General features: G+C 50.2%; 8 protein-coding genes across 8 annotated transcripts; 1 reads left to right on the forward strand and 7 right to left on the reverse strand.

The window, feature by feature from the left end:
* Nucleotides 1-2,703: 2,703 nt before the first annotated feature.
* On the forward strand, nt 2,704-4,885 carry N7510_003722 (uncharacterized protein; the record flags this gene model as incomplete). Its single annotated transcript, XM_056975648.1, is given in 6 exon segments — nt 2,704-2,924; nt 3,031-3,397; nt 3,500-3,900; nt 3,952-4,057; nt 4,073-4,181; nt 4,242-4,885. 6 exon segments carry the CDS (start codon nt 2,704-2,706, stop codon nt 4,883-4,885), a joined length of 1,848 nt encoding a protein of 615 aa, XP_056835604.1.
* A 619-nt stretch (nt 4,886-5,504) lies between these two features.
* Nucleotides 5,505-6,974, reverse strand: N7510_003723 (FAD-binding oxidoreductase; the record flags this gene model as incomplete). Its single annotated transcript, XM_056975649.1, has 1 exon — nt 5,505-6,974. One exon carries the CDS (start codon nt 6,972-6,974, stop codon nt 5,505-5,507), a length of 1,470 nt encoding a protein of 489 aa, XP_056835605.1.
* Nucleotides 6,975-9,109: 2,135 nt separating this feature from the next.
* Nucleotides 9,110-9,845, reverse strand: N7510_003724 (uncharacterized protein; the record flags this gene model as incomplete). Its single annotated transcript, XM_056975650.1, has 2 exons — nt 9,110-9,268; nt 9,666-9,845. 2 exons carry the CDS (start codon nt 9,843-9,845, stop codon nt 9,110-9,112), a joined length of 339 nt encoding a protein of 112 aa, XP_056835606.1.
* Nucleotides 9,846-11,962: 2,117 nt separating this feature from the next.
* Nucleotides 11,963-13,072, reverse strand: N7510_003725 (homeobox domain-containing protein; the record flags this gene model as incomplete). The annotated part of the gene is made up of 3 exons (XM_056975651.1): nt 11,963-12,097; nt 12,152-12,901; nt 12,965-13,072. 3 exons carry the CDS (start codon nt 13,070-13,072, stop codon nt 11,963-11,965), a joined length of 993 nt encoding a protein of 330 aa, XP_056835607.1.
* A 1,242-nt stretch (nt 13,073-14,314) lies between these two features.
* N7510_003726 (uncharacterized protein) lies at nt 14,315-14,530 on the reverse strand (the record flags this gene model as incomplete). Its single annotated transcript, XM_056975652.1, has 1 exon — nt 14,315-14,530. The coding sequence occupies one exon, from the start codon at nt 14,528-14,530 to the stop codon at nt 14,315-14,317; it is 216 nt and encodes a 71-aa protein (XP_056835608.1).
* Nucleotides 14,531-15,508: 978 nt separating this feature from the next.
* N7510_003727 (uncharacterized protein) lies at nt 15,509-15,868 on the reverse strand (the record flags this gene model as incomplete). Its single annotated transcript, XM_056975653.1, has 1 exon — nt 15,509-15,868. One exon carries the CDS (start codon nt 15,866-15,868, stop codon nt 15,509-15,511), a length of 360 nt encoding a protein of 119 aa, XP_056835609.1.
* A 1,592-nt stretch (nt 15,869-17,460) lies between these two features.
* On the reverse strand, nt 17,461-19,506 carry N7510_003728 (FAD binding domain protein; the record flags this gene model as incomplete). The annotated part of the gene is made up of 3 exons (XM_056975654.1): nt 17,461-17,472; nt 17,525-19,437; nt 19,503-19,506. The coding sequence occupies 3 exons, from the start codon at nt 19,504-19,506 to the stop codon at nt 17,461-17,463; spliced, it is 1,929 nt and encodes a 642-aa protein (XP_056835610.1).
* Nucleotides 19,507-20,597: 1,091 nt separating this feature from the next.
* N7510_003729 (glycoside hydrolase family 47 protein) lies at nt 20,598-22,479 on the reverse strand (the record flags this gene model as incomplete). Its single annotated transcript, XM_056975655.1, has 3 exons — nt 20,598-20,901; nt 20,970-21,740; nt 21,791-22,479. 3 exons carry the CDS (start codon nt 22,477-22,479, stop codon nt 20,598-20,600), a joined length of 1,764 nt encoding a protein of 587 aa, XP_056835611.1.
* Nucleotides 22,480-22,502: the final 23 nt, after the last annotated feature.

Here is a 22,502-nt window from a genome sequence, read left to right on the forward strand (position 1 = left end):
ACACGGCCAAGCTCATTGACTTCACCAAAAAAGAAAAAGAAATTGACACCGGCGTCTTCGTAGATAAATGTTCTGAAATATACTGAATGCAGGAGGTGGCGCTGCTAATCTCGATATCGCAACGAAAAGAATCATTGTAAACAGAGATTGTCTCTCGCCTCTTACTTTTCTAGATATGCAATTACCCGAGCCTGTATAAACAAAACAAATCACCCGAAATAGATGAATGTCGAGGAAGTCAACCAGTTCTCTTCCTGAACGGGCGCACAAGGAACGAATAATGGATAAGACCCCCACCTCTAGTGAGACATATTACTTGGTGTTGAATGATAGTGCCACAGCCAGTCTTATCTTTTGAAAGATAAGTTACCTCGGCTACTCTCCCAATTGCGACTTTCTGGTTAACCATTTGCAGAACCGACCATGATCACACTCAATTACAGTGGCCACTTTATCCTTTTATCCATTGCGGGAACTAGCACGACAATTGCATGGCGCGAAAGACTAGGCGTTCCTATTACCTTTTCCCTGTCGTTCCCCTCTTCGATCATTGGACCGGAAGAAAAAAGACTCCCAAATCGAGAATCCGATTGCAGCATGCCCCTGCAGACTAAGAAAAACATTGTTACGCAGCCAATTAGATACTCGTGAGGCGTACCCCTTCATCCAGGTAATGTATAGTGCAAGCGATCCACAATTCTTCGACATTGTTTTTGAAGCGAGGTGTGGCTGCAGCGTCATCTGCACCTTCTAACCGGATAACCTCCGAAGTATATGGGCGGGCTTCTAGCGATCCCCGGCGGCTTGTGGGTATAGACTGATCGACCATAATATCCAAAGTCACGCTGAACCCGACCGCTCTTCACGAAACGCACTAGATGTTTCCAGTAAACCATAACCCCTTACTGTGACAACGATAATAATCGGAAAGCTAAATGAGGGAGGGGAGACCCACCGTGTCATACATTATTCTTAGACGACCGGGATGATACGAAGCCAAGCCCAAGGCGCGCCCGCTTGATATTGCTTGAATCAGCCAGGTTGCCACGATCTGGACGGTTGTTTGACTAGCGGGTGTCACCGGCTAATTCTTGCGCCGAAAATCCGAGAACCGGGGCCTCGCGAAACAACTGTGATTACGGAGAGTAGAAAGAGCTCGGTTAGCCTGATTAAATGCAGCGCGGACAAAAAAAGTTAGCCGGAATACTACTGAATTCTCTTCGTTGGTAATTACCCCAGAGTTAATGGCGAGCCAAGAACCCCCAATATGACACTAAAGTAAACGCTAGAACCCTGACCGCTTCTTCGTTCTTTAGCCCGTGTTGGAAAGAGTTGAGAAATCGAACATTCCCCTCAAACTCGCTAAACTGTCTGCAGGCAATAGTATGTCTGCTGCCTGTGTCCAATAGGTGGAGAAATAGAATTAGCATCGGATGCGTGTGCTTATTATTACGGCTCGACACGTTCGGGCCGCTCACTATTGCGCGATTACAAATAGCCCGATAGCTGTTGAGCTATATTTTAATTGATTTGGCGAACCCAATCGAGTACGAAACTATTTCGGTTCAAGCACGAGATAAGGATTCGGTCATGCATAGCCCGTTACAAGGCGGATCCATATTTTGAAGATCATGGACCCATGGGCCAACTAACATAATTGAGAATGTGCCTTGCGAAGGATGCACGGAAGATGCGCGATATCAACGATGTTCGCCAAGGATAAGACTAGCAGGGGGGTCGACGTATCTAGCGGCCAAAGATCCGTCGTTAGCCGGGTCCAGAAAGTTTCAAGGTCGCATTGCTTCCCACATCCTGGTCTGCTCCCCTTATCCTACGCAGAATGTCGAACAGTCGCTTGAGACAAGAGCACATGTCAGCCCCATCACTCCGAGCCGTTTTTACTCTGGTTTAATATGAACGACCCACTGTGATGATATGATGTTCACCCCACTTAGCAAGTGATGAGCCCTACAGGAGGGGAATGGCACAATCCACCAAGACGTGATTATTAGGTTGAAAGAGAAAAGAAATGCCATAACAATTGGGTAAAGAAGACTAGTTGAAATAGGAAAAAGCAAAAGAACGCACCGAGGCTCCAAGTGGAAACTACGGTTTTTCGCGGAGAATATCAAGTGTAACTCAATCGAGATAGGGGCCGAAGGTTCCTGGCCGTGATAACGAACCAAGGCTCTCTCAACCCAGTTAGATTTAGCGAGTCAATCTAAAAGGCCAGATGGTCTCACAACCCCCTCTAAACGCGGAAGGTGGACGGTTCACGTCGGGGGCTTCCCAGGAACATGACACCAATGCGTGACTATCACCCCTCTTATTATGGGAGCCTACTAGCCGGCCCGGCCACTGCGTTTCTAGAAGCATTAGGCAACACGGAGATTGGTGGATGGCCTGCGTGCGGCCTGCTCGAGAACCTTCTTTACCCCAGGTCTGCGATGATCGCATCATGTACCTGCGCTGCTGGCGGAGTCGATATCGTCAGTAATCTGCGGCTTGTCGTAATTGGCTAACCTGCTGGAAGCGATCCGACGTTATAAGGCTTTGATCTCCTCCCCCAAAGGATCTTAGGCTAGGGAAGGGCCCGTTGATCACCAGGCTCCTCCGCCAACCGGTGCTTATCCCGATCTGTTTGGTGAGATTAAATGCTACACCACCAGCTACTACGTACTTCCTTCTACGTACTTCAATGCTATGACGAGGACTGGAACCTCTTCCTCCAAGGCGTGGGAGTCCAACAGCATCGCTATTCCTGAGGATGGCAACAGAGTGGACTCGACCGCCGCCCAAGACTCAGGAAGGCCAAGAGGGCGCATTCGACGCTCCATGACGGCCTGCAACACCTGTCGCAAGCTCAAGACTCGATGCGACCTAGACCCGCGCGGCCATGCGTGCCGTCGCTGTCTTTCACTGAGGTGTGTATTGTTCCAGTTGCCACTGCCATCTCCGTCGCTTTATTCAATTCACACAAAGGCTACACACACCATTCGTATCAAGAAGCTAATTTTGATTTCGCGGCAGACTTGAGTGCGAACTTCCGGAGACCTCGGATCGTTTTCAAGACAATGCATCAACCTGGTCAGACGCCAACGCTGCAATCCCGTCAATTGAGGAGCGTCTCGCTTCCCTCGAGCGTACAATGGGGGAAATGATGCACATGATGAGACAGATGGCGAATCGGTCGCCCAGGGCGTCTGGCAGCCCAGTTTCCCAGGTGGCAGGAAGCAATCACATAGATGAATCCAGCTCGTGCGATGGCGGGCCGACGTCTACTTTTACTCTCAAACCGGCTCAGTTGATTCGAGATCTGCAGGCCGAGTGCTTCGGGGAAAGAGACCAGTTCACTACCGACGCTGATCTTCTAGGCGATGTTGTCACCCAAGGCATTGTAGATTCAAAGTTGTCTGCGAAATTGATTGAATTGTGAGTATTCCCATCTGCATATATGTCAAATTTGTTTGATGTTCATTTTATCCCAAGGTTTGTGGAGTATTTCGGTCCATGGGTTTCAATAAATCTTGCATCCAGCATTCAACAGTCAAATACTCTTCTCTTCAACACTGCATGTCTCCTGGGTGCCCGCTACTTGCCTGGAATGCCTCCACATACCATACGCGATATATCGGTGCAAGTGCAGCATGTCGTGGCCAAGGCTCTATGGAAGTCTCCTCCTTTGACTATTGATACTATTCAGGCTCTAATGTTGCTCTGTCTTTACTCTAATTCGGTTCAAAAAGAGCCACCCATGGATGGCTGGTTGCTGAGCGGGATCTCAATCAACCATGCCCTTATTTCTTTCGGTCTTTTTAATGCTTCAGTGGAGACAGTCATCGGTGATGATATGTTTACCCAGTTGCGGCTATGGAATATTCTCTGCTTGACTCATTTATAGTATGTCTTTTCATTTGAAAACGGATCAACCTTTATTAACTGTACTTCTAGTTCCGCTATTGGTAACGGGCGTTCCATCAGCATTCACCCACAATATCTTGACCAATGCCCACGCATCCTGGAGCATCCCAGAGCTACATCTGAGGACAGAAAAGTGGTGGCTGAAATCCAGCTCTACAGAATCACCCTCAGGCTCCAGCGCAACCAACAGCGCTTGCTGCTGGCAGATTCCGAATATGAGGAGATCGAGCGCTGGAAAATGGAATGGGCTCATGTTTTCAGTACGTCCCGATTTCCTCACATTAAAATTAGCCTCGTACTGACAAGAAGACTTATTCTAGCAAATGAAGAACAATCAACCCTGGAACTCAGTCTCTGGTTCTGCCAGATGCTCCTTCACCGAACTGCTGCACGCCTCCAACCGGAGATAGATCGACTCGTGCCCGAGATCTGCGGCAATGCGCGGCTGATTATATCAAAATTTATGCAAGTCCGCTTTCCTCTGGCCCTGGGTCTGATCGACCATGTCTATTCCATTGTTGCCTACGCCACCATCACATTGTGCGACTATAACATCTCCGATCCACTCATTGACCAAGTACGCGCGCTCCTGCTTCATCTCGCTCCGAGTGGCGACCACATCTCCTATCGCATTGCGTGCATCATCGCCCAAGTTCAGCGCCGCTACTCCGACGCAGCGGCAGACTCTACCTCCGTTGCCTCAGGAGATGCTCTGAAGGAAGCAATCTTCGCGACTCCGCATCCTCCGCGCGGCGCCAATATGGATTTAACGCAATTGATGCCAACCGCAGGGGTAATGAATACCCTAGTCGACGAGTATGGGTGTATGAACCATTTGATTCCGGGCTATGCAGCACCGCATCCACCATTCTCTGGGCCCACTATTTTTCAACAACATCTTGCGCCTGTCACGGGTGGTGCGATGCCTGTCAGCTTGGTGCCACGTGCCTTGCACGATTGGTAAAACTGAGGTTTTGATACATTATGTGAACTAATGTGTTGAGGTTATGATAGCAGTACGGGTCACTGCTTTGGTTGAAGTCAGGTAGCCTATGGGCGAGTGTTGTGGCGAATTAATGAACATGTGCTCCATCTTTCAGTTTCAATTGGTGTTTGGGTCAGGTTTAGTTTTCCCCTTCAAGAACACAGAGTTAAAAGACATAATGAAAAGCAACAACAGGTTTGATGATATTATTGTGTTGTTTTGGTAGAAATGACAGAGAAGATATTAAATTTGGTGGAGTCGACAGGCATGGTCCTATACACGTTAGCGATAAGATTTGGAAATTTTGTGTTCAAAAGTCACCAAGATGCAGGATCTCGGCATAGAGGCTTAGATTTTTAATAGACGCGTTCAAATAAACACGGAAATCCTAAGAACAAAGCCCATTGCCACTTTTGCTTTGCTAGGCATATTCCTCGGTGAACCAGATGACAGAAAAGAAAATTGCCAAGTGATAAGAACCAAGCATCTGGTATGATCAGGCTATACAAGGGTCATAAAGCGTTAACGTACCCAAACAAAAACATTCGATTATTAGAAGATATCCATGGAATTGAGAGTGTTACCCTATGTGCTGCCTCTATGCAAATGACCAACCCCCCGTTTTGTCGGCGAAGAAGTTGTCTGGGTCATATTTCCGTTTGATCTCCTGCAACTTTGTGAAAGTGGAGAACGTTTGGAGAGGGTTCTGATCATGGTTTGCATCATTGATAAACAGAGGGAGACCTTCAGCATTGCCGGTCGCTGCAACCATGTCGCGGTAGCTGGTCTGGACAGCTTCATAATCGGCGTCGCTCATGAGAGGCGGTGTTGAGATTAAATAATTCAACCAAAACCACGGACCATCAGGCATCTGCATTGCATTTCCACCTTGGGCCTTGCTTGCGTCTGTCAAGCTTTTGGGAACTGGCTGGAAGTCTAGTGACAGAAGAATATATTTGCCCTTGTTGTCTTCGGCCCAGTTACGCCATTCATTCAGGGCATTTCGGTAAGAGTCTCCTTCCGGACGGTGAACTCCAACACGGAAAATATTGTCCCCAGCTGAAAGTTCAGTGGAGAATGGAATTGGCATGTTGACTACCTCGGGATAAGTCTTGATGCCCATCGTGTCAAGGAGGTGAGGAATATTGGTGAAGTTCGAAAACGCATTTCCCGCATCAGGCCCATCATAGACAAGGAACATAATGATGGCCTCGTCCAGGTTTAGCTCCAAGTCCGGGGTAGGAAGCTTCTCATAAGTGCCAATAATGGCCGCTTTGGGATCGGTGTTGTATTGAATGAAATTGCCAATTGCATCAATGACAGCATCTGTTTGATCAAAGGCGTAGACGATATTTCCGGCGTAGAATTGGCCAGCAGGGCGACTTTGAACTGTGTACTTCGTGACAACGCCATATGCATTCCCGCCTCCTCCTCGAGATGCAAAAAATAAATCAGGGTTCGATTCGTTGGACGCTGTAACGATTTGGCCATCGGGTAGAACAATTTCGAGCTCCCGAAAGGAATCACAGGCCATGCCATACTGGGGAGAAAGGTAGCTCATACCTCCACCCAGAGCCAGGCCAGTCCCCACTCCGGCGAGTCGGGCTCCAACCACCGTGCGGTTATATTGCACAAAGTAGTCGTAAATGTCGCCAAATACACCACCTGGTTCGTATGTAGCCAGGGTTGTCTCTGGGTCGTAGGACTTTGCCGTCATGTTGCTCAAGTCAAGAAGTACACCTTCGTTGACGGCTGAATAGAACATGTTTGGGTTGTGGCCACCGGCTTTGATTGCAAAGCGGCTGTCAGCTGCTCGGATCGCCTGAAGAGCCACAGAGACGTCCTGAGCAGATTCCGGGTAGACGACACAAGATGGCTTGTACGCATCTTGCTTCGTATTCCAATATTCAGTGCTCTCAATATATTGCAAACTGAGTTCGCTACTAATGACTTTCGATGAGCCCAGTTGCGAAGTTATATTAGAACAAGCTGATGGACCTGCCGCAGCTGCATGTGAGCCAACAGGGGCAAAAATGCCAGTCAAAAAAGGTATGGCAAATGATAGCATGATTAATATGCACTATGCAGTGGCAAAACGTAGGAGACAAGGAATTGAGTTAGAGGCTTCGAAAGGAATGGCTGGTCCGGCAAATAAATAATCAGTCCTCCTATACGTTCATATGAGGAAAATATGAAGGGATAACGGCCTCGGCATGTCTATACGATTGAATACGACAAATAAGCTGCCACTTTCAGTAGGGATGGACCTAAACAAGTAACCGAGTGACGATCTTCGTCTTTTTAGGACTAAATCAGGGGGCGGCCCGAGGCTGCTCCGAGAGCATTTTCTTGTGGCATGACCCAGCCAACGTATGTAACGGGCCATTTAGTTAGTGAAATTATTCCCATTTGTAGGAATAATCGATGTCTATTCGTTGTTAGTTGTGAACAGTTAGCAAAAAGTGGCAGGAAGATCACTAGGACGAAATTGGAAACATATTGTGTGCGGGGGAAACGGCACTTTACGTGGAAGTCTTGAACCCAAGCTTTCTTGAAAGATGAGCTGTTTTGCATCATATCTGTCAGTCATGGGAAAAGGTGAGGAAACAACAATAATAGAGTCCTTTTGATAGGCATGATGCTTCCAACATTGTACTTGTGAAAGGTGCTGAGGATGCTATCTGTCTCGGAGTTTTGGGGAGCTCATGCTCCTCTCTAGAGGGCCCAATGCGAATTCCAGGAGCACAAGACATGTCGGAATAGTAGACACGAGTTTTGAAAGTGGCAGACGCCGGGAAGTAAGTTATTGGGTCTAGGCTTCTTGCGATAGTGGTAACATAAGTCAGATTAAGAGATGCATGGGTAAATATATATCTCTGTCTCACTATGTCCTCTGCCTGCCAGCGATTGCTAACTTTAGCCTGCCTCTGTAAAGAAGTAAGATAGAGGTCCAATGGGACCAACCAAGAGTAAGGAACAAATGTATTGCCCAAGTGGACAATAAAGTGGTGATAGTTTTTCTTAAAGTATAGTGTTGAGTCAAACAACTGAGTTCCAGAACCCCGAAAAGTGAAGCCATATATTATCAGACCTATAACATTAAGACTTTCTAACTAAAACTGTACAAAAATGAGGTCAAGACCAGCGCATCAGGAATTTCCCACAATGGAAACACCATAGAAATGACACATCTTCTAGAAAAGCTTTTTTCGCATCTAGTGCAAGCTGCTGTCATCCAGGGTGATTGTTGGGGAGCGTCCGAGGCGCCAGTAAAATGAGGCAAATCTGCAGCATGTCATGCCAGAGCAGGGTTTGTGACATCATGGTGAGGCAACATATGCGAGATGTACCTTGTGCTGTGGTACATGACACAAATCTGCGGTCTGAATTCCAACGCCTAGCGTATATGCACACTCTACCTGCAGACTTCAATAATAATGGGATTGAAAATCTAACGTGCAAGACTAATCATGTCACCTTATTATGTACTTCATTCTTATATATGCATCGCATGATGAACCAAACATAATTACTTTACCCATGATACACACTCTAGTTATGAGTCGTGTTGTTGAGACAAGTAACATTAGGTTTCCACCGAAGTCTTGTACTTCCCTCCACATGATGTAGATTTCATCATGAATATTCTCTCTGCTTCCATTGCTGTCCAACATCGTGAACCTCGGCTGGTACAATGCTGCCTACCAAGTGAGCATCTGCCAATCGTGCCAATGCGCCATGGCTGATGATCATCATCAGATTAGAGTTAATTTGAACGCCATCACTGCGGTAGCGGTTTCTATGCTCAACTAGTCCTGTGACACCAAAGATATCCTAAGTATGCTCGCTTGGCATAGAAGCTTGTAGTCCACACCCGCTCAAAGGCAGCGATCCCCAATCTCACGACCCACACGGACACTCTATAATGCGGCATCCAGTGCCGCGGGTTCACCGTTGACCCAACACCGAGCCTGTGATAATACGTATGGGCCTTAACAATCTGTTTTATTGAAAATACTAGTTCAACGGCTAGAAGCATCCCTTTTCTGTTGTCCGCTCCGTCTCCCCTCGGTCAACACGCCCCTGCGCTAGGGCAATGCCCCAAGTCCACACAACCTCTTTTGGATCCTCTTAGGGATTTCTAGATGTTTCATAGGAATCAGAGGGTGAGGCGTTGTTGACAAGGAATGTTAGAGTATGTAATTAATCCTTGCGTGGTGCAGACGCTCCGGATTGCACATAATGCTGAAAGTGAAGCAGGACCTCTTCGACCGAGTCATGTATAGTAGTTATGTCACATCGGATGGCTCCCGGGATCGCCCAGCCCTCTGTTCCAGAAATAAGGAACCCGAGGATCCCTGTCTGTTACTGCTTACAGTTAGGACTTGGAGTAGACTAAGCGGCGCTATTGATTCCGTGGCGTGTAGAACGGTGGGTCTGCGGTCGATCATCCAGAAACAGGAAGATTCAATAGTGCGGCACGAGGTGTACTATTTGACAACCAATACGCAGATCTCGAATGGTCTGTGTCCAAGCCCAAAACATTGTTCCTTGGTAGTAGCATCCTGTAGGTAAACTCTCTTGTGGCGATCCCAGGCCCGCTTCGATCAAATTGTGTATGTGATACCGGGAGCCGAGTGTTTTCCTTATTCCGTGTAATCCGCGTTATATGTATAGTTCGATCAAACCACAATAATAATAACCTGCCTCTTGAAGACAGCATGCATGTATACGTCTCCACCTTCACGAACATCCTCACGAACCCGATCTGCAACGGATCGTCATCGCGTGCACTGACATGAGACAGATCATATTTCGCAATTGACAGCTCCGACCGAAAACCAGGAAACCCGGTCGCCTCCTCGCAGAAGCGCCGCGGTTGTGACACCCCATCGTGCGCAATGACATCCGCTACCATGTAAAGGTAATTCACCGCCATGTGATGAATCGGAAACTGTATGTAGCCACGCGGAGAGTCGGCATTTCCGCAGCATCTGATTTGGCCGGCTGTTTGTTCAGTAGATCTGGGGGTGTTCGTGCAACAGATGCATAGCCGCTTGCGTTCTTCTTATGATCGGTTTCATATCAGGTGTGAATGTACGTGTGCGCTGTCCATATTTTACGTTTTCGGAATTTTCAGTCTTAATTTGAGATCTGCTCCGAGTCGGAACTATTATTACAGGGGAGTCGTATTCAATAATAGCTTGCCTTCATACTCAAGACATGGACATGAGACTATAATTCGGTCTGTCTTGGGAGCTCCATAGTAATCTTCAATCTAGTCCTTCCTAGTCGCATTTTACTATTCTCCAATATGTCTCAGATCAGCCTAGGTAATAATCCAAGAATAGCCCTGCGTTATGAACTTGCTCCAACATTGCCAAGTCCCTTAAAGAAACCAGCTGTCAAATACACCGATGTTACCCCGTTAGGAAACAGATCCTTTGACCGAGTTTGGAATAATGGAATTATTGCGATCAGTTCCGACGGATTGACCGTGGCTCTGGGAACCACCACGATGGGGGTGGTGGATTATGATTCCCATTATGACGGCGAATACGAATCCAAGTCATGGCATAAACCTTATCACTAACAGATCCATACATTCCAATGTTGGGCGGGTCTGACAGGCCTCGGTCAATACAGGGCTTTGGTGCCTGCGGTACCAATCCGGGTAGTTACCGTAAGTGCCTCTCTTCTCTCTTGTGTCCATTTATTTCGTGATTGAAGGAAACCTAGGGCATCGGCAATTGACAGTAATGACCCTAGCTCTTCACAAACCCTAATACTAAGCGCCCGCCGAAAGGGGTAGAGAAACCGAAAGGCAAGCTGTGGTCCTGAGGTCATGTCGTTTCCCAAGCGGGGAGGATCCGAACACGGGCAAATCTCGATCTCATTTCAAGATTCTGGGCAATCAGCGGCCAGTGATGCCCCGTGCTCCTTACCACCAAATACAAAAGTGGGCGCTAAGTGGGTCCGATTGAGTGACTGGCAGGTGTGGACACCGAAAAAGAGCGAAAGATTAATCTGGATTGGGGAAAGCCAGAAACTACTGATCCACGGTCGAAAATTCGGGGCGGCTGAAACTTGAGACACGACGCGGAACGACCGGCACAATGCTATAGGTTCTCTTTTCCGATGATTATCATTTCCTAGTGTACAGTACAGAGAAAGCGGCAGAGCAAATTTGCAGGTTTCAAGCCAAGTGGATATGTAAAGACCTGCTGGGGAAGGAATGAGCGAAGAGCCCTATGGCTGATACTCCGAGCTCGCTCGCAAGTGCAGATCGCCCAGCCCAACCAGATCGGCAAAGTCAAGTGTTGCCGTAATCCGTAGGTGAGGGGCCGATCCACGTTCAGGCGTGATGCGAGCAGTAATACGGATCGTCCATAGCCGAGTTGCTTATGTATTTGCCGTGTCCAGAAATGGTCATCGCGGAGAGTATGAAAAATGAATGAAAGTCGCAGCCAAAGAAAACTATATGTCATGCAGATCAAAACGAACTCAATAACGCCTCATAATGCAATTCCGCCAGTCTTTGCCCAGCGAACACAGGGAGCCTCGATGCGAGGCGATACAATGCGATGCGATGAACACCAGGTGCAACGAAACAGGTCGAAGACAAGAAAACCAAGATACCACCCTTCCAAAAAGCCCATAAATTGAGATCCCCGTGTACCCCGGATTTTTCCGTGTAATTCCCAGCAAAAAGAGATGCAACACGCTCTCGTATAATAATAAAAAGAAGTAAGGGTATCAAAAATGGTCTGATCAATGTCTTTCTCTCTGCCCGCCGGCGAGAAGACAAAAAAGAAAAAGATCTCTGGAAACCCAAGCACATGAAAAACAAAAACGAATGCCAGTCTATTCAAGCGTGCCATGTACTTCGACCCCATGACTCGTAAAATGGGAGGGGACCAACCCCTTCCCGGTCGTAATCGGAATGAACGCTTGCCGATGCCGTGTAACATTTGAATCCAGACGGAACAAAAGAAAGATAGGCCGTGATCGAGAAAGCTTAACCCGATGGTTGAGCTTCCTATATGCGTATGACGTCTACTGCGGCGAAGTCGGCTCGATGTCGCTGAAAGGGGACTGCCGTTGGGACTCGGTGTCGGTGGTGCCACTTCGCATTTGATTGCGAAGGGCAGGAAGCTGTCGTCGCCTGGCGTTGATAAACCAATTACTGATCTGGAGTCTCTTTATTAGCAACGCTACGTTCGAGTGATAGTCAACAAAGCATACCTGGCTGATCGACAAGCCCGTCCGAGTCATGAACATCTGCTTATCTTCTTCGCTAGGGTATGGATGATCCAGATGCTCGTGGAACCAGGCTCGAAGTATATCTGTGACTGGCTTGGGAAGATTGCCTCTTCGGCGCTTGGTCTTGGGGTCTATCGGATCACCCATAATACCAAAGTTTGCCTGCTGAGGATGGCCCATCATCTGCGAAGGCATCGGCTCTCCCTCGCCATGGTATGGCATGGCGTGGCCGTATGGTGACGGAGGATGCATCATCGGCGGCCCTCTGCCTGATAGGTATGGGTCCGCACGAGGATCGACCGGTGGCTGTCCACCTCGATAGTCCTGCGCCCCGAAGGGGTCGGATCGTGGAGGCACCCTGCTATCTGGGTAACCTTTACTCGGCGCGTTCACGCCTGGCTGAAGATCCCGAATCGGGGGTAGAATAGGACTTGGTCCACGTGCTGCCGCAAAGCGCGGTGCTGTCGGCGACGGATTCTCGCCACGTCGCATCTGTAGATGTCCTTGGTCCGGCATGCGTCGGGAAGGGTGTTGTTCGCCAGACCGGGAAACGGCATATTCGCGGTGCGGATCTCCATATCCCATTTTTGATGGCTGTGCATTTGTGGCATATGGAATAGATCGAGGATCGGCCATCTCATGGCCAGAGACTGGGCGTTCTTGCGATTGGTGACGTGGGGATGTATAGTATGAAGTAGAGTCGATTTCTTCGTGAAGGTGAGGAGGAAGAAGCTATAGTTGGATTGGAGTATTAGCTAGCTTGTCAACATGAGACACAAAAAAAAGAATACTCACTTCTCGAAATGAGGGAAGAGTCTGAGGGGAATGACTGGCTGGTGGCAGCCGATTTGCGTACGAAATGGCCATATCGGTATCGTCGTCCTTCTCACGGGACTGTGACATAGACGAGGTATTTGGCGGAGAAGAATACCAAGCTAGCAAGATGCGACACAAAGAAATATTAAGGACTATAGATTCACAAGAGCTGTCAGAAACGAGAGATCATGAAAAGCGCCGTCAGACGGTCGCGATAGTAAGCATGCTCACCAGACCTCCAAGCCACACACCAAGGCTGGGGGAGGGGAGGCAAGGAACGAGCAGCAGAATGGAGACAAAGTTGAGCGACTGACCTGGAAACTGGGCCGAATTTACGTTGGCATTGCCCCGATTACCAGCGCGGTATTATGCAAGGTTGGGGAATGGAAGTAAAGTAGGGCAAGATGGAAATGCACGGCCTTTTGTTTCCCAATAATGCAGGGCCCTTGTACATTTTAAAATAAAATCGTAAAAGATATTCCGACCCAGCTGTTATATGTCCATGGAAAAGCAAGAACAGGGGGGGGGGACCCAGAAAAATGACGATCGTGGACTGCTGGTGGGTACTGGGAACCACAAACTACGGCGCACCAGGCCGGCCACCATCCAGCATGCCGGGGCGGAGAAGAGGGGTGCAAATCAAGAACTCTCTGGCGCCGCTTAAGGTTGACCTTGACAGATAGCGCCAAGGATCCATGATGGTTCCTGTCAGCGCGAAGTCGGGCTAAGTGGGATGGGATGGCTTTAGTGCCAGGATCTATCAGGTGGCGCTGAAGCCCTCAGGAACTCCTCCTCCTTTCCCAGTTCTTCCCCCATGTTGTCCCAGACCAAAAAAAAAAAGAAAAAATTATTATTATGTATCTCGATCGTGTTCTCTGGCTCGGAGATGCGAACTCATGGATCCCCTGATCTGCTAAAATGTGACGGCACCCTCGGATTGGGAGATCCCACCCTCCCTGTCCGCTAAGTGCGAACCTAATAATTGCACCGATCCAACATGACATGTACGGTAAAAGCCCCGGAGTTTGGTTAGGCTATTGTGAGCGTGCATTATTAATTACGGCCCGCCGAACTGGAGCCCGGACGGCGTCCTGAGAGGAAGGAACCTGTACCCAAGATGAGTCGTACCTGAGTCAAGCGAAGTTAATTAAATCAAATCAGGACCCAAAGAATGAGATCCCCCTCTTTGCTTTTTGCTGTGGGGGGTGCAAATGGCAGGCCGATGAGCGGACGGGGGGAGCTGATCAGGTTCGAAGGATTTCACGCAGCGAACAGGGATGCCCACTCGCCAATGATGTATTGAGATTCAGTGGTATGGTAAAAGTCAAATCACAGTTCCCTCCCAAAAGGCTGGTGGATCTCCATCGAGGGCAGAGTCTCCGAGCCCAAGGAAAGATCGCCGGCGAAGTCAGCCGACGGAGGGTCCACCACGCAGCTGGTGACAGAAGAAAGGGCATCGATCGCAAGCTTGGGTGTGTTCATTTTTGCCCGGGCGATTGGAAAACGGCTCAAAAAGGACGGGACCTGCGCGCGATCCCGACCCATGGAAGCCTCTCATCGGGGGGGAATGCGATCGATCGACCAAACTACGACTATGAAAGGGAGGCTTAGAGGGGCTGGAGGTGGTATCCATGGTGGGAGTGGCCTTCTTGGCGATGGCTTTCGACCCAAGACCGGACAGGGATAGGCAGATCGCTCTAGTAGGGGTTCTTCAATTCGGCGTCTCCACTTCCTTCGAGATGAACCACCCGGCTTGTGGCGCGGATCCACGCGCCTTTTCTTTGCTCCGTGTCAGATCGTACGTCAGATCGCGCACAGTAGTCTGACGCGTGTGATGACTTCTTGGTATGTAGTTGGGGCTGGCTGTTCGTGCATATGATATCTCGTCCGCTAGGGGACGATTAGGAAAGAGGGGGGCCGGGGGGGGAGGAGGGGGGCATGGTTGGGCAAGAACTGACGTGTTGGTGCCCGGGATTAGTGAGTCAACTCATCTTGTCCGTTAGCTTGACCCCTCGATGTGACATGCGGATGACATTGCTAGATGCCCTGGTCCTGTTGGCCGGGCCCATTATTGATTTTCGGGCTCTAATCCTTCGATCCTTTGCCACGCGAGTGTGATTTTCGCCGCCCCAGAGTTGCTGCTGGACCGCTTATTTTTTGAGATCGACTGACTCTATTGTAAATCCGAGTTTAGCCCCCATTCCGGACCAGAAAAATAGGTGGAGCCCATTTCAGGCTGACATGGTCAGAGGCTCCGGCTCGCGCTAGTATTCCCGGACAATGAATGACTGAATCTGAGATGCGCTGTGGGTCAGATGCAATAATCGCTCTGTGATCCACGACTCGACACTCCAGACATGTCCAATCAAGGTACGGCTCCGATCGAGGCCGAATTGTCCATTATTGGCCGGTCTCCGTTCCAGAAAAATACTTCGGTCTTTCCTTGCGCGCCTAGGTAACTTCAATACGTGCCAGAGCACGGTCAAAAAATTGCAGGCAGCGATCAGACAAAACCGAGCTGTTCTAGCTCAAGTTGGCACTCGCCTTCGGACCTACCGAGTCACTTGTCGATCTGACAGTCTGCATCTCCCATCTCCAGTGATGATCTTCATTCCCCGATCTTGTCATGGAGAAAAAAGGCCACTCCGTCCCGTCGCCGTGGCCTGGGCCGCCACGCGCGACGCGAGAGTCTAGTTCACTTAGCTCGGTCCACTTGGCCCTCGGCTGACGGACGCGAGTGCGGACTAGTATGGATGGCTGTATGAATTTCGGAACCAGCCTCATGGAAGCTTGGGATCGGCCGCTGACCGCATCGTGATTCGCCATGGTCCGCGATTTAGCTCCAAATGGGTTTCGGCTGGCAGCTGTGGCAGGCCCCGACATGTTGGGCAGTGGAATGCGCGCCATCTCCGCCCTCCCTCCCTCCTTGCTGCGGTTTTTTTTTTCCCTTTCTTTTCTTCTTTTTTCTCGTCGTCTGCCGGTCTCCCCGAGCATCTTGTTCTTATATGAAAGGTGCAAAGTGTAACTATTGCGTGACGGCGTATGTTTCCCCCTGGTTACCACTACGCAGGCACGCGGTCAGGTCGGATTGGATTTCCAGGCGGGTCAACATTGCTCTTCGCGGGTTAGTCCCATTCGCAAGATCCGAGATCTTGCATGAAATGGAGCAGGGATGCAGATCATCTTGGATCTCGCAGCAATCCCTTTGTTTGTGCCCCCTTAGTTCAAGATTTACGGTATCTTCTGCCGCCGAGGAATGGAAATCCCAGCCCCCCATAGGCGCGGGAAAACGCCGCGGCGTAAATGCGCGTCCATGCAAAGAATTTGTCATTATGCCGCGCCCGGATTTCCTGGTAGTTGGGACGGGAACGCCCATTTTTGTGGCAGATGGACTTTGGTCCTTTAAAACCTTAAATCCCCGGTCAGAGCGACAAATCATCCCGCCGCTGAGGTAATTTAGACACGATAGTTCGCCAAGATTGAATAGTGCCCGGGATTTGTCATTTTAGGTCGACTAGTTCTCCAATTGGCTAGTTAGAATCGGTCCTGGGATCTCTTTGCCTGGCGATCTTAGATCTAGGGGTTCTTTGCTATGGAGATCCTCATATATTGTTCTAGCGTGACGAGGTGTTTCGCTGTGAAGATCCCATTTATTGCACCGAAAACTGCCCGTTCCTTTCATATACCACAGCATTGAGATATAGTGTGCCCATTAATGGCGGAACATCCCGATCTACTGCTTGATGTACTTTCCCAATCCGGGTAGCAATGCATCTAGATCGCCATTCTTATTCTACCAGATCAAGACCATTCCAAATAATCAACTGGATGTATTCACGACTTGAGGATTGCAAGTCGAAAACATAACTTTGCCAAAGGCTCTTGGTAACACAGTCCTTTTGAGCGCCTATTCGACCAGATGCATCTTAGCTTAGAGAAGAATGATACCGGTCAGAATGAACACGTTAAGATGACCAATTCCTAGGGAAAAAAGTAGGTTCAATCAATTTCCATTCATATATTCAGAACTCTAGATCTAGGAACCTTGGAAGATATATTTAGAAAAGCCCCCATAAACGAGACAAAACGGATGAAAGGCCACAATGCATATGCTTATTTTGCACTCACCAGACAAATCCACAAGATGGAGTCAGAATGCGAATGCGAATGCGAAACCATTGATTCAAAACAAAACCAAAAAGAAAACAAGACAGATGGCCACCCGCTTATTGTACATCGACCAGGCGAAGAAAGAAACATCCATCGTTGCGAATGCAACACAACATAGTCACGGGAGATCGACCGGAAATGCATGTCGGATACGGTGTCGAGGGGGTAGGAATATATACAGTGGGATGAGAGGTATTCTGGGAGCATGCTTGTTATATGACGATGAATTGAGACTTGCATCTCCGTGCAAGGCCGTACATAGTCCAGCGATGTGATCGAGGTGCCAGACAGCAACCATTCATTCATTACCAGGTTTCCTGTAAAAAGTCAATCAAGATAATCCAGCAAGCAGCTGTATAAACCACTTACAGCAATATACTGCCCGGCCTCTTTCTTGCGCTGCCAGAACAGTTCCGCCTCCTTAGCGTTGAGATTACCCTTCGCCATAGCAACATCAACGAGCGATGCCTCCACGCCCTCACCCATTCCCTTGCCACTACCGCAAACAAACACACGGCCATCCAGGGCGTTGATTACAAACCAAACCAGATCAGCTTGGTGGCGGACCTCTTCCTGGACGTAGCGGCTTTCGCCACGACGGCTCTGGACGACGGTGCGCACTTTATCCTCGTGGACACCCCACTCGCCGCTATACAGCTCGTCGAGAAGCGAGTCGCGCACGCCCTGGAGCACCCAGACCTTGTTGGCGCAGTTGGCGGACTGTAGACGGCGCTGCACGAATCCTCGGAAGGGAGCGATGCCCACGCCGGCCCCGATTAGGAGCATCGGTCCGTCGGAGGCGAATCGCGTGGCTAGCGGATTGGCCATCAGGCCACGGAACATGGGCACATGTAGGTCAACTTTCTGGCCGGACTGCTCGGCCGCAATAACTTGTTTGGCGAGCCCTTCGAGGAATCCGGATCCCACGCCGGTGCGCGTGCCGCCCCTCCAGTCGTTCGACTCGGCGACTGTCACGGCAATTTCGATTAAGCGGCTGCACTCTGTGCCCTTGAACCGGCACGAGATGAGCGGGTCCTGGGATAGAGAATAGAATCGCGGCATCAGGGTGTTGAGGACAGAGAGAAGGTGGTCGAGTGGTGGGTGCGCAGAAGGGAAGGCGTGCAGCAGCTGGGAGAGGCTGATGTAAGAGCTTGTTCGGAGATCACAGAAGGCTCCCTGGCCCTGTGCTGATGAGAGATACTCGAGGATCTTCTTCTCGTTCGGCTCCGTCGTGTACTCGGCCAGGAGCCGGAACAGAGGCTTGGTCGGTGGATAACTCTGGATATCTGAGCACCAGCTCAGAACCTCGCGCCGAGTGGTAATCAGTTCCCGTGGCTTCTCATCGCCCCAGATAGTCGGCCACCGCCCATTGGTTGTCCGCATAAGGATCCTCTTATCCCGCATGGACTTGGGCACGCACAGCCGGTCAAGGATGTCCTCAACCTCCTCATCCTTGTTCTTCGGACACACACCAATGGCACCGCCAACGACAAAATCTACCATGCCGCTCTCAGCGGGATAGTTGGTGACGTCAATGTCGAAGTGATAAGTGCGCTTCTCCGCGCCGTTCTTGGTCAACTCACGCGCATGGCGAAGAGGCGCCCGATAGACCTCGTAGGGAGGATGCGGCTGCACAAACTGCGGTGGGTGATCTGACGGGCCGAGTGGGACATCGGCAGTGGTGGCCGGGGCCCGGGAGAAGAATACCGTCTTTTCAGGTAGAGGAGCAATATTGGAAAGCTTACTGTCCAGCATGAGGAGATCCAAGTTCAGATTAAGACAGTCAAATGCCTTATTGGAAGGTGTAGAAATCGAATTGAAGCCCGAGATAGGGCCATCCAGTCTGCGCAGCTGTTGACCTCGGCAACAACCCCCACCACAGCACGTAGATTGGATTTTCTGGGTGCCTCCAGAACCCACATTCTCCAGGACCCGCCGCATATCCGCCGAATTTTGGGAGATAAGAATGGTCGACGCTCGACGTGGTCGGCCATTTACAGTTTCTTCGGGCTGGTCGTCGCTGCTGGGCGGCGTGAGAGGGGTTGCGGGGGAGGCCGAACGGGCGGAGTCGGTCTCTTGAGAAGACGCGGGCGATATCGACGTGCCATTGAAATTGCTGTCGGTTACAGAGAGGGATCGGACACCGCGAGGTTCTTCGGGAATTGGGTTATCGGGGTGCGAGGTCGAGGACACGGGGAAGTCCTGGTAGGTGCCTTTGCGGGCATGGGGCCCCTTGGAGGCCATAGTGGCCGACGGCATGACGGGCTCGAGAATGGCGTGCACTGTAGAAGTGATGAGATTCACAGGACGTAGGGTCAAACGGAGAGTCACAGGTGCTGCGACATACCCATGGGGGGTCTTCGGGTGGTGCCGACGGTAGTTGGGGAGAACAGACGGCGGGCAGTCGGAAGGGCGCGAATAGATAAGCGAGCCGTGGTGGCAGTTCGTTAAAGTCGAACCCTTTTGAGGCAGTGGATGCCTGGCATGAATCTAGGCAAACAATCCGGGGCGGCGATGGCGGAAGAATAAGTGTTGAGAAGATGGGTGGAAGCAGGATTCCATCAGATAAAGTGGCGAATTTCCGGGTCATTGCATTCCGTTCCGTTATCTGATGATCATTTCCAAAGGGCGGTCGCACTAATACTTACAGACACATACAACAAAAGAGTTTAGCTTAGGTATGTATTTATAGTGTTATCGAGATCGACGGTGCAGCTAGCAGATTCAGTGCTGACACGCCGTACGACCTTTACTTCATTGCGGTCGCATCGACCGATACATATACCGGAGGATTGCGGATGTTCTGAACCACGATGGTCAATTATTATTCGAGCTCGGGCTGTGTAACTCCATGTTTCAGTCCCCACACCCACATCCCAGCCAGCAGGAAAGACGGTGTGTTCGTGCCGCCAACCGGTCCAGTGATCGGCTAGAGACCCGGACGGCCTGAAATGGGGACTTGTTCCCAGCCGTTGCGCGGCAAGTGGGTTGTGTCCAGACAGTTGGGACTCCATTACCTCCATAGGGAGGAGCTTCGGGGAACATACTTCATACACAGGAGAACTCGCCTATACTATGTAAATACAAATAGCTGCATAGAACACCCACCGCTGGGATGCTGTATATCTGTTACTATTAACGTAGATACGAAGATACCATAAACACCACGACAACAACAGCCAACGTGCCTATACCTTTTCTGAGCATGGTGCACCGTCAAGCCTAACAGATGGTCACCTGGAGAGGCTGGTACGTAAGAGACATTGTCATGCCCTGCAAGTCTAGTTCCCGAGATATATATTGTCGTCGCAGCCGTGACAGCAGTTTTTATAAAGGGAAAAATACGACCCCAAAACCAACAAATCCAAACGCCGCGTGATCTATATACGCCACATAATGTACAACTTATAAACGATATTGAATCGCCACTAGTATCCCACGTCTATAGCGAAGAAGTGGGCCGTCGGAAAGGATGTGCCTCAGTGTTGAAGACGTAGTCATCGAGACTCACGAGATTGGGATCCGAAAAGGTGAGATAGAAGTACTTGAGCGTCTCGGCAGTCCAGAAACTCTCCATTTCATCTTTTTTCCTGGGCTCATCATCACGCACGTCGTAAACGGCGGAGTGGCCGAATTTGGTGCGGGTGATCGCGTCGATGTTCTTGAACATGCGCCATGCGGCGTCCTGGTAGAACTGGTCTCCCGAGATGCGCCACATGTAAAAGACGGATTCGATGGCCTCGGGTCTGGAAAGGAAAGGAGATGGGATTAGCATGTGGCCAAAATAGTACCCCAAGGCGAGAGGGAGACATACCTGAGTTTGTAGTTCGAATCCTGGACGTTGATGACTCCCGGCGGGAGTTTCTCGGTTTTGACTCTGCTTCTTGCATAGTCGGTATCGGAGGAAATTGTATCTAACCACTTCTTCTCGTCCCAAGCACAGCTGTCCATGTTGTCGCAAGGAACCACTTTAAACTCTTCGGCCATAACGCCGTGGGGGAACACATCGTAAGCCCAGATGCAGCCATCGGTCAGTCCACGAGCATAGTACATATCCTCTGGACGGTTGAAAAGCTTTGCGCCGAGGCCGATGGTCGCGCCGATGAAACAACTGAGATGCATTGCAGTGTAAATGTGCGATGAAATGGTCCCCTTGGCGCTATTGACTTTGATATCGGCGGGGAACAAAATGTGCTGGTCCTCATCTTTGGTCATGGCGCGGAAGACGATGTGCTTTTTGATCGGATCCATGGCGGATTCGTACATTCGGCGGTACTGGTCGCTTGCACCTCCAACCATGATATGCTGCTTGGGAAGGTACTCGTAGGTGGAATCCGCACAGGCGCCGATGCCGAAATCATTTCGCTCGAATTTCAGTGAGTTCGCATCAACGAACTTGGGCCACAACCCAGGCAAGTGGGTGGTTTCCTGGGCGCGATCCAGCTCGTTCATAATCCGCTGGGCCGCATCGTAGTACTTCAGATCGCCGGTCAGTTGCGTGAGACGGGTGAATTCCACCGAAAAAGAACCAAGCTCTGACATGACGGTGGAGGTACCCGGGTGAAGTTCTCCGCCTTTGATAGACCTATCGATGGTTAGGTCACGTATTGCAATGACCGCCGGGAAAAAACTCACGTGGCCCAGTTCCAACGCGCCTGCGGCATTCGGTTTTTCGTGTCAAAACAATCGTACAGCATGTCTGAGAGCTCAACGGCCTTTTTGAGGAGGATTGGATGTTTGCCCTCGCTCAGGTCGTACGCCGCCAAAAAACCACCCACATATCGGATGACCGTCTCGAAGACGTTGATATCGCGCTGTCTGGTGATGGTGAAGTCGATATCCTCCAGAGCCATGAGGGCCTCTTTGAATTCCTTATCCAGTCCCATGATAATCAGAGTGTCCAGCGAATCGACCAGCGTGGCTCCCCACCCACTGAAGGGGTCCCGAAACCCACCACTTTCTGGGGAGACTTCATCCCGAGACCATGCATGTGTTTTGTATCCATTCCACGCGTGCAGGAACGCCTCCTTGACTGCATTCTGCTTCTTGACTCGTGCGGATCGTTGGATCCATGATTCCCCCGGGAAATCGTGTTGGATCTTGGGGAGGCGAGCGTATTTGGTCGGCAATGCGAGATAGGAATCGACAGGGTAGTTGTACTCGTGCTTGGCCCAATGTTGTTGGCCTTCCTTGGGAGGCTGGCCGCGAACGGGCTCTGGAGGGTGAATTGGGCCGCGAAGGAACCGGTTGTAGACGAAGTAGCCGAGGAAGATGAGGATGACCGTTACGGTGAGATTCTGTTTACTCCGACGCCGGTAGATCATGGTGACGGCGACGGGCGATTCAG

Source organism: Penicillium lagena (genome assembly GCF_028827675.1).
Source record: "Penicillium lagena strain IBT 129212 chromosome Unknown utg000002l_segment0_segment0, whole genome shotgun sequence".
Classification (NCBI taxonomy): domain Eukaryota; kingdom Fungi; phylum Ascomycota; class Eurotiomycetes; order Eurotiales; family Aspergillaceae; genus Penicillium; species Penicillium lagena.